This window comes from Centropristis striata, chromosome 14 (assembly GCF_030273125.1).
Source record: "Centropristis striata isolate RG_2023a ecotype Rhode Island chromosome 14, C.striata_1.0, whole genome shotgun sequence".
Lineage (NCBI taxonomy): Eukaryota > Metazoa > Chordata > Actinopteri > Perciformes > Serranidae > Centropristis > Centropristis striata.
Window position 1 is genome coordinate 18,597,056 of NC_081530.1, and position 9,910 is coordinate 18,606,965.

The window sequence follows — 9,910 nt, forward strand, 5'->3', positions numbered from 1 at the left end:
GAGAAACATTTTAATTTATTTATTTCTATATTTTTAAAAATACATTTCTCAGTTGTTTCTGTGCTTAATTTTTTTCCTTACATGTTAATTTTTTATCACATTGTTTTCTCTTTTGTTTCCCTATTGTTTTTTAATTTTTATATTTACTTATTTTTTAATTTCATTTATTTCTTTATATTTTCACATTTATGTTCTTTTACAGATTGTTCATTTTTTTATGGCACCCCTACGACTGCATAATGCATAAGGTTTTATTTATAGACACCTAATTAAAGTAAAATATACAAATATTTAATACTGATTTGTTTATTTGAATGCAGTTGATATACAAATATAATAATATGAAGTAAGCTTTTTTCTTTCATTGATATTTTAAATGTTGATGGTTTTAAACATATAGCTAAAAAAAAATAAAACTTTCCTTTGGGTTGTCTCACATCTTTAAGAGAAAGACCATCCATGAAAATCAATGACAGTTAGCAAGAGTCAGTAAATCAAATAATGAATTAAAGTTGTCCATTATGTTATTCCTGTACTATAGTATGACAGTGTAAATATTAAAAGTACTTGGACGGCAATCACATCATTATTGTAGAGCAAGACAAATTCTGAAAACATGTTTATTGATATAAGAAAAATACACAATTTGTAGATCTGTAGCAAGGTTGGGGTCAATCTACTTTAACTCCAGAAGCAAATTCTCTTCAAAATAAATGTGATTTTCAAAATAAGTGAACACAAATGAATTTACTGCAACCCTGCTGCATCTTTATGGAGTGAGAAAGTATGAATTTATACCAGCAACACTAGTAAACAAGGCTTTAAGAATAAATGAGCCGTTAAATGAGTTGTTAATGTATCTGGTAGGACATAGTTTACGGCTTTGATGTTTTAACATCACAGATAGAAAAAAAGTGACTCCTTTAATCAACATTTAAATTCAAGAAAATATGTCAAAAGCATGCCTATGTACATTATAAAAAAGCATTATAAAGTTTGATTCCATTTAATATCTTGCAGATTATTCCAAAGTACATGAAGTGAACTAAATAACTACAACTGGTAACTAAAGAACTAATAACTGAAAACTAATACAGGTTGAAGTGTTTCCTCGTGGATCCAGGGGCTCACATGATCGGACAGTTCTCCATTCTGGCTCCAGTCTAAGAGGAAAGATTTACAAAGTTATTGTAATATCACACAAATCCGTTCAAAATAAAGACATTTGATCTTTAGATATAGAGAAACATTTGTATATCAACCGATCAAAGGAGCTGAATTGTTTGCCTGCCTTTAAAAAAAGTTTTAAAGGAAGTTGTAAAGCAGCGCTCACCTTGCGAGGAGTGCTGGCACTGAACACGTAGGAGTGCGGCAGTAGACCCTCAGAGATTCCTCCGCTGCGGTAGGAGCGAGAGGCCGAGGTCACGGAGCAGTTGCTCGATTTGTCTGAAGGAAGTCCGCAGGAGCCGCAGACCACCGTCCGGCTCCGCAGGTTGTACTCACTGTCTCCACAGGTGCTGTGAGCCACCTGCTGAGGCAAAGACACACATCCTGAGTTACTATCAGAGCCAGAGCTGGGACCAAGGCATTGTTTTGCAAGTCCTAAACTCTAAGTATTAAACAAGTCAAAATGTGCTCTTTAGAAAATGTAATAAGAGTAATAATACAAAATCATGACTGTTTTTTTATTTATTTTATTTATTGTGGTTCTCTCCTGCAACTTTTAATGTTGAAGGATTGGGTCAAACAAAGTGAATCTGGGGAATTGAATATCACATTTCTGGGAATGCACTGTGTTAATGTTGGACGATTCAGCACATTATGATTTGTAGCACACTTTTTAAATAACAAACTTTTAAATCTTTGGGCCTGGGGAGAGGTATCAAGTATTTTCAAGGTAAAAGGCTCTATTCCAAGTAAAGTCACGAGTCAAATTTGTGACACTTCTGAACAGAGCATTAATTAATAAGGACACTAAAAAGCATTTAAGTGTTCTTGTTTATATGTTCAGGATGACTCTTTGCTATTTAATTTTAACCCCATATATACGCCCTACACTTAAGATTGTTTTGTAATAGATTCAAACATATTTGTTTGATTGTATTATATTTGTTTTCATGATTTTGATTATTTTTGTATTGTTTTGATTTTTTGTGTTGGATTTTTCTTTTTTTGATTTAGGTTTCTGCTTCACCCACACATGTACTTTTATGTGTTATGATATATGTGTTTTATATTGTTTATATGTGAAATAAAACTAAACTAAAATTTTGCGTTCTTGAGGTGTTGTGGGTCCAGTTCAAAGTACACCAGCACGACTTATCATGAAAATTAGGCTGATGGTGAATGCTGCTATTTGATTTTGGTCCTGCAGATTTAGATGTTATATTGTATCAGTACAGTTTCTCTCACCATGTCATCATCTTCTTCGTCAAACTGTGTGCGAGTGACCTTCCTCATTGCCATTTCCTGGAAGAAATAGTATGATAGTGTTTATTTTTGCCCATTTTAAAGGTAATTGCAACACCATGGCCATAATAAAACTCAAATAGGCTTAAATAAACCACAGTTAGTGACTTAAAAATGTAAAATACCTCTCCATTGGCACTGATCAGGGTGGTCTGGAACTGGTCTCCGGTGCCCCAAGAGGACTGGGTCTTCCACACCAGGTCAGAGGGAGGATTGTGGGTTCCACCAGCACCAGAGGCCCAGATCTGTCAGCATCAGTGAAGGTACAGCAGGGTGAGGGATCTGTAACTGTGTTCATCACTGGGCTGATTTGTGATTCTGCTGAGTAAAGGTGTTTCTTACCGTAACCCTATGTCCGGCCTTCAAGGTGAATTTTAATGGGAACTTGAAGATGATGGAAGCACCAGATCCAACCTGCCGCTTCAGCTGCCAGTTCCCCAAACTCTGATCCTGATGGTCCAATTGAAATAGCAGTAATTATTTGAACAAATTCATTTAAAGACAAATTCGGCCTCAAATAACAATGTCAGGAAACACTAAACAACATGCTTGTATTGTGTGCAACTGTAGGAGAAAGAGCAATTAGTTCTCCACACAGGATTTCTCAGATATACAGTCATGGAAAAAATGATTAGACCACCTTTGTTTTCTTCATTTTGACAATGCTTGTGTCTATTATCAAGAAAAACATGGAAAATGTCTAGATATCAGCTCTTAAATTAAACTCTTATGAGCTATTTTTGTTGTTATCATTATATTTTTCAAAATAAATGTACCTTTAGTTGTACCAGGCATTGAAATGAACAAGAAAATGAAGAAAACAAAGGTGGTTTAATATTTTTTTTCCATGACTGTATTTATTTATTTATTATGAATTCATCTTGTCACCTCATCTGCTTTGTTGCTGAGTCTGACATATTTCCCTTCCAGGTCCACCTCATCCACAGTGACCCGTCCGCTGGCTGAGGCCTGCTGGGTGATGCGGGTGCGGGCCACGGCTCCGCCTGCGATGCTGGAAGCCTCGCTGTCGGTGTCGTTGGGGCGACGCCTCTTGGCAGGAGAGCTTTGAGCGCCGTAGTGGACCGAACGGGAGTGAGCTCCTGAAGTAGACGAACGACTTCCTGTCAGCTTTGTGGGCGGGGGGCTGGGGGAGAGACGCAGCCTGCAAAACAAACATGATGCTGTTTGTTAACCGGGTGGAGGAAATAGTAAGAGGCAGAGAAAGAGGCATATCTGCAAAACTCTTATTTCATTGAATAAACTCATTGTGAAGGGCCAAAAGTCATTCATAAATAAAAAAAACAACAACAAAAAAAACAAGTCTGTGCAATAACCAAATATGGCGATTAAATAAATCCTGAAATAAATAAATATGAATATATAAATGAGGCAACTTAGTTCAATAAATTAATAAATAAATAGGTTTGTATTTAAAATATTGAATGTATTAAATGGAAATAAGAAGAGAGGGAAATGTATGTGGCATTAAATAATAAAAGGCCCTAAAAAATAAATGTGAAAGTATGAAGTAAAAATACCCTGAAATAAATAAATATGGAATCATGAAAAAGTCCCCATATATAAATAAAGATCAAATTATGAAAAGAAAGTCTCAGAAATAAATACATATTAAATTAAATGACCAAATTCCCTAACATGAGTAAATGTGGAAATAAAAAGAAAATGTAAAAAGAAAATAAAGAAAATCTATTTATTATTATAATATTTATTTGAATGAAAAAGCTGATTATTGAATAATGAATAATAAGATACCTCTGCTCCTCTCCCTCCAGCAGCTTCCTGTAAGCACAGATCTCCATGTCCAAAGCCAGCTTGACATCCAGGAGCTCCTGGTACTCATCCAGCTGCTGCTGCATTTTATGCCTCATCTCGGCCATTTCTCTGTCCTTCTCCCCCAGCATGCGACGGGTGGTGTCCCGCTCCCGAGACAGGGCGTCCTCCAGGTCCCTGATCTTCGCCTCACGGGCCGCCAGCTGGATTGAAGAGAAGAATTACAGAGTTTCTGTCAGATAAAAACTCAAGAGGAACAACAGAACAACAACATAAACACAAAAAGACAGTATCAATATAGTGATATAGTATTGGTCAATGATGGGGTAAGTGTTATACTGTATGTGTACTGTACATATAATGTGTTAATGTAACAGAGCACAACTGAACTTTTCGACAACTTATTTTTTAAAATCTTAATTCATGAAAATGTGTAAACAGATTGAACGGGAGTTTTTGCTGTTGCTTTAAAATGAGGAAAATGTCACATCATGCCTCCTTTTTGCATCCTTTTTGTGAAATTATCAGTAATCTTATCGGTAGCCGCCATAAAAACTTGTGATTGTCAGTTATCTGCATTAGCTGGAGAGAGATTTCTTGTGTGCATCCCTACTTTAAAAGGCAAATGTTCATAATGATGCAATGCATTATGCAAACAAGCATCTTGTGTGATGATAAGAACCGTGAATGTGATCTCTGTGTGACTTCAGATCACCTGTTTCTGCAGCTGGCTGAGCTGAGCGGACATGGACTCCAGGCGGATCCTCGTCTGCTGGAGCTCCTCGTGTGCTGCTCCGACCAGGTGGCTGCTCCTGTCCGCTGACTGACGAGCGTTTTCCAGCTGACAATAGTAAACAAGAAGGGAGAAAATTATAAAAATTCTTATTTTAAATACTGAAAAAGCAAAAGAAAACAAAAACTGTCCTACCAGAACAGTTTGTTGCATTATGTGTTGGATATTTATTCTGTTCAGTTTTTATTACGATAAAACAAGAGCAAAAATTGGTCTACCTTGGAGTTGTAGGTCTTCTCAATCTCCTCTTTGTACATTTTGAGCTGCAGCTCGTGCTGGTTACGCATGTCGGCAAGCGCCTCGGCCAACCTGCTTTCAAAATCTTGCTGGTTTCCATTGTCCAACTCAACCATACGAGACTCGTGACGCCGCTTTGACTCCCGCAGTTCCTGTTGGAGAATTAACTATTAATACAACTACATGTTTTTAAAAAAATATATATATATTTTCAAAATTAAATGTTAATTAATTTCATTTTAATTTATTTTTAAATCATTAAAAAACTCAAAATAAATGTAAAAAAAATACATTTTTAATAATTTTGTTTTATTTATTAAGTATGTATTAAATTATTAAAATAAATAGAAAAATGATTTTATATTTATTAGATTAATTATAATAAAAACATATTAGCTTAAAAATCAAGTTAATTATAATAAATAAATAAATAAATAAAAAGAGGTCTAGAATTAAAATGGTTCATATATGATAAGAACTTTGTTCTGACCTCAGAGTGGAGGCTCTTTGAAAACTCCAGCTCCTCTTTCAGCGTCTGGATGCGATTCTCTCCATCCACTCTCCTCAGCATCTCATCCTGCAGCTGCTTCTTGGCATCGGCCAAACTGGTGTCCAGCTGAGAAAGCAAAACAGGAACTGAACATTAGTACAAAGCAGAGCACAAAAACACTCCCATAAACAGACAGAAGAGTGCAGAAATATGCAGAAAATAGTGCAGTACAGCTGAAGGGAGGGAGACTGCTCTTTAATTAAAATGTCTGAGCTCAAGCAGCCATGACTGAGAGGATGAAGTCGGCAAAAAAACCCTTCAATTGTTCACACAGACACGCCAAAACTGAATAATACATTTATTTTTATTCAAGAAAATGATCATAGTCCTGGGCTTGTGGGGCCCATTCAAAACTCCACTGGAAAAACTTGTGGTAAAGACAAAAATAGAGCTGTAACTGGGTGTTTGATAAGCCGACATGTCTCATCACAAAGTGGAAAACACGGAGGAGCATGAGGACAAACTAAGAGCTGATGAGCTTGTAGGCAGAAAGATTGACCCCAGATGTGTTTCCACTGGGCTATAAACTGAGTGTGGGTTTTAGTTTACCTTGGCAACCTGCGCCTTCAGGTCCCTGTTTTCCACCTCGAGGCTGCGCTTCTCTCCAAGAGCCGTAGTTAAGGACGCGTCCTTCGAGTTCAGTAGAGCCTCCAGGTCTTTGAGCCTCAGCTGGGCTGCAGCCAGATCTGACTCCTTTTTGGTGTTCCTGCAGAGACAAAAACAGTGTCAGATGTTAAGTTTCTTCTTCCTGAATGTGTTTTAAAGTAGTCATAGAGGATATTCCAGTGAATAGACTCAGGATGGACATGCATTTATGCAAATATGGACATTGTTATTGAATTATTGAATATTTTGTCAGTGCTGCTGTGAATGTGAAGGTTATTTAAGGCCAAGACCTCAGTGGACAGATTATTTCTTCATGTTGCTTAAACTGTAAGATTTTTGCAAAGCTGAGGAGATTTAAGTACTCAGTATATTTTACAAAAAAGCAAAATTAGAAAAAAGTCAGAAATAAACAGAACTGTTTTTTTTCTTGTCCTATTAATCACGGTGTAACCACACAGATTTACAGTGTCTTTAAAAGGATTCACCCCCTTTCAAAGTTTTCATGTTTTGTCAAACTAAACAGAGAAGATTCTTGTGGATCTCTATTATGTATGTGCATATATAAAAAGCTAAATACTTGTTTGCATAAGAAGATTTTTTTGCATGATAAAAAGTGTTCATAGAGGATACTAGAGTGAATAGAATCAAGACGGTCATCCATTTTGCTTTGTAACTTAAGAAGTGGAAACTGAATTACTACACTTTCCTTTACGCAGACGAATGAAACAGATATGAGCTATTTTTGAATAAGGATGTAGTCCGGATGAAATAGGAACGGGAAAGACCTCGGTGCATATGACTCATAGGCCACATCTCCGTCCAGTCCCATGTATGTGGAGGCCACAAACCACAGCCTTTGGTGTTTGGCTGAGGGGCTGCCATGGCAACGACTTGGCTTTGCCAAACACACATCGTCCGTCAACTCAATATTTATGGAAAAATAATAGAGGCAAGAGTGTAGCCCTCTAAACACTGCCACGTATTGTGTGCACAGTGATTACTTTGGTGAAGGAGGAGAAACTGGGGAAAGAGTTAGTCATCAGGCTCTGGATGTGGCAGCATGGGAAGAAGGAGTCGGAGGAGAAACGTCAAACTGCAGTGAGCAATGGGGAGGGTATGCTGAAGCCAGGGAGTGGCCCCGGCAGCACAGGGGAAGGCTGCTCGCACAGTGTCAGCCGTAAACCATCAGCTATTAAAAGCTAATGAGTAAGAAATGTTTCAGATATTAACTCTCTAATCACAAACTCTTCTTCATGCTTAAAAGGACAAAGGGAGAAAGATTTGATTGGACATTTCTGAAACCTTGAGGCAACAGTTTCCCCTCATCAGATAAACAAACTATCTGCTCTTTTCTTGAAGGGCTGATTTGTTATATAAATAAATTCATAATTCTTGGAAAAGAAGCAACCATTTACACATTTTTTTTCCTCTGTCTGCTCTCATGACTTTCCAAGACAGTTTGGCAATACTGACTTTAAAACTAGATTATGCCTCTGTTGCCGCAGGTGATGATTATCGGATAATAATAAATGCTAAAACTGTAGTGTGGAGATGAGTCATGAGCAACTTGACACAGTTGCACAGTAGTGTCTTATCTAAAGTCTGCTAACATTAGCCACATTAGCTGAGGAGACCATGTGAGGGTGCAAATGCAAAAAACTTTGAGTAAAGGTAAGTTTTATTGCTTATAAACTCAGCTTTTCATTCATTAAAAGTCTTTAGAAGTTACATGGCCCTGCATTAAATGTGAATAAACTACATCTTGCAGATATGCATGGCTGCTTTTAAGGAATTCGGGGCCTCAAAACTGCTGAGACACCCTGAAAAACACTCCACATGCTCCTTTATTTCTCACACCTTCATACAAAGGCTGTCAGATTTACATTCGAACTGCAGCCCACCTTGCTTTTAGCTCCTTGTAGTCTTCTCTCAGCTTGCCCAGCTCCAGCTGCAGGCGTGCCCGCTCTTTGGCCACAGAGTCCAGAGTCTGACGGGCATCAGCCAGCTCGGTCTCGTAGGCGGCCTTCAGGCCTGTCAGCTCCCGGCTGACCTCCGTCTCCGACTCAGTGATGCGCAGACGCAGGCCGGCATTCTCGATCTCCAGAGAGCGCACCTTGTCGATGTAGACGGCCAGGCGGTCGTTGAGGTTGCTCAGGTCCTCCTTCTCCTGGAGCCGGGTGATGCGGTTTGGGGACAGTGGGTTGTTGGCACCTCGAGGAGTATTTTTGGGTGTCGCCATTGCACTTGTATCTTTCCAGAAACAGAATAGTATCAACTTATTTATTCTGAAATGTTGTTTTTAATGCACAAAAAAGTATGGCATATTGTACATTAAAAACAGGGCTTTACATCAGAGGATGAAGGAGTTTGTCATGCAGTTCTGTCTACAAATCTGAATCCAACTTTTACCACTGTTATTATTAAATTGAATCAACAATTTTTAAAAACATGCTTAATTTAACCATAAAAGTGGATTTTTACTTTTAGGGAAACCTTGGGATCTTTGAGCTTCCATACAAGTAAAACAAAGTCCTAACTGCAAGTTTAGAATATAAAAAACAATATTTACTGTAAAGTGTGCACTGTTTACAGAAACGTCTGACTCTTTTGAGTGCAATCACATAAAATATACAAAAGCTACAGAGTATAATTAATCAAAAGACATGGGAGGGGTTGTCGACTCCACCCAAAGATCAAAGAAAAATCTCTGCATAAAAGATGCAATTTTGACAGGAAGGTTTACCTTTTGAAGGCTGGTCAGAAGAAGAAAAAACTCTGCTCTAGGGAAATTCGTAGACTTCTCTGTTAATTATCTTTGTTATCTTGTGATGAGAGTCTCCTTGTTAGTTCTCCAACAGTGTTCGGTCTGTTACTGCGCTGTCTGCAAATCCATCTGTGGGTGCCCATATAGGAAAGAATGAGATGGGAGGAGAGGAGAGAGGCTGGCCTCAAGTTTGGCACTTGGTAGGTGGTTGTTCCTCCCTCTCAGTCTCTCTCCAACTGTAATGGGTGTGCAATCTGAATGAATGAGTCACCTTTCTTCTCAAAGAAACGCACAATGCCATGTGATACATACAAGGATAATTTTAAGCAGCCTGTTGCCTGAGAGTTGAGTTCTTCTCAGACTCAAACCACAGAGCTCATACTTCTCCAAGAGAACAAGAACAAGATTTTTATGCATACTGACTTGAGACAAACTAGTTAAATTGCTTCCATATTTTTCAACTAGAACATCTTTAAGATCAGTTTAGTTTCAGAAGTGAGTTTCTTACACATGGCCAAAAAAACCCAACTAATTATGCTCAACCGAAGTAACTGGTTTTCTTTTAACCCATTGTTGTCTGCTAATGAGCCAATTATGAAACAAGTAAAGGCTGCATATAAAAAGATGCACATTTAATTTCTATTTGATGACATGGTGTAAAAATATGGAGTCTTCTATAAACATCAGATACCGTGGCTTC

General features: G+C 37.8%; 1 protein-coding gene across 2 annotated transcripts; it reads right to left on the reverse strand.

The window, feature by feature from the left end:
• Nucleotides 1–363: 363 nt before the first annotated feature.
• Nucleotides 364–8,685, reverse strand: LOC131985018 (lamin-A-like). Of its 2 annotated transcripts, none has more exons than XM_059350024.1 (12): nucleotides 8,348–8,685; nucleotides 6,390–6,546; nucleotides 5,781–5,906; nucleotides 5,272–5,442; nucleotides 4,976–5,101; nucleotides 4,243–4,463; nucleotides 3,358–3,631; nucleotides 2,812–2,919; nucleotides 2,595–2,714; nucleotides 2,413–2,469; nucleotides 1,334–1,528; nucleotides 364–1,163 (listed from the first exon to the last, which is right to left on the reverse strand). In XM_059350024.1, the coding sequence occupies exons 1-12, from the start codon at nucleotides 8,683–8,685 to the stop codon at nucleotides 1,128–1,130; spliced, it is 1,929 nt and encodes a 642-aa protein (XP_059206007.1). In that variant the 3' UTR covers nucleotides 364–1,127. The 2 variants fall into 2 exon arrangements, with proteins under 2 accessions (XP_059206007.1, XP_059206006.1); XM_059350023.1 differs by having other exon boundaries at nucleotides 1,334–1,531.
• Nucleotides 8,686–9,910: the final 1,225 nt, after the last annotated feature.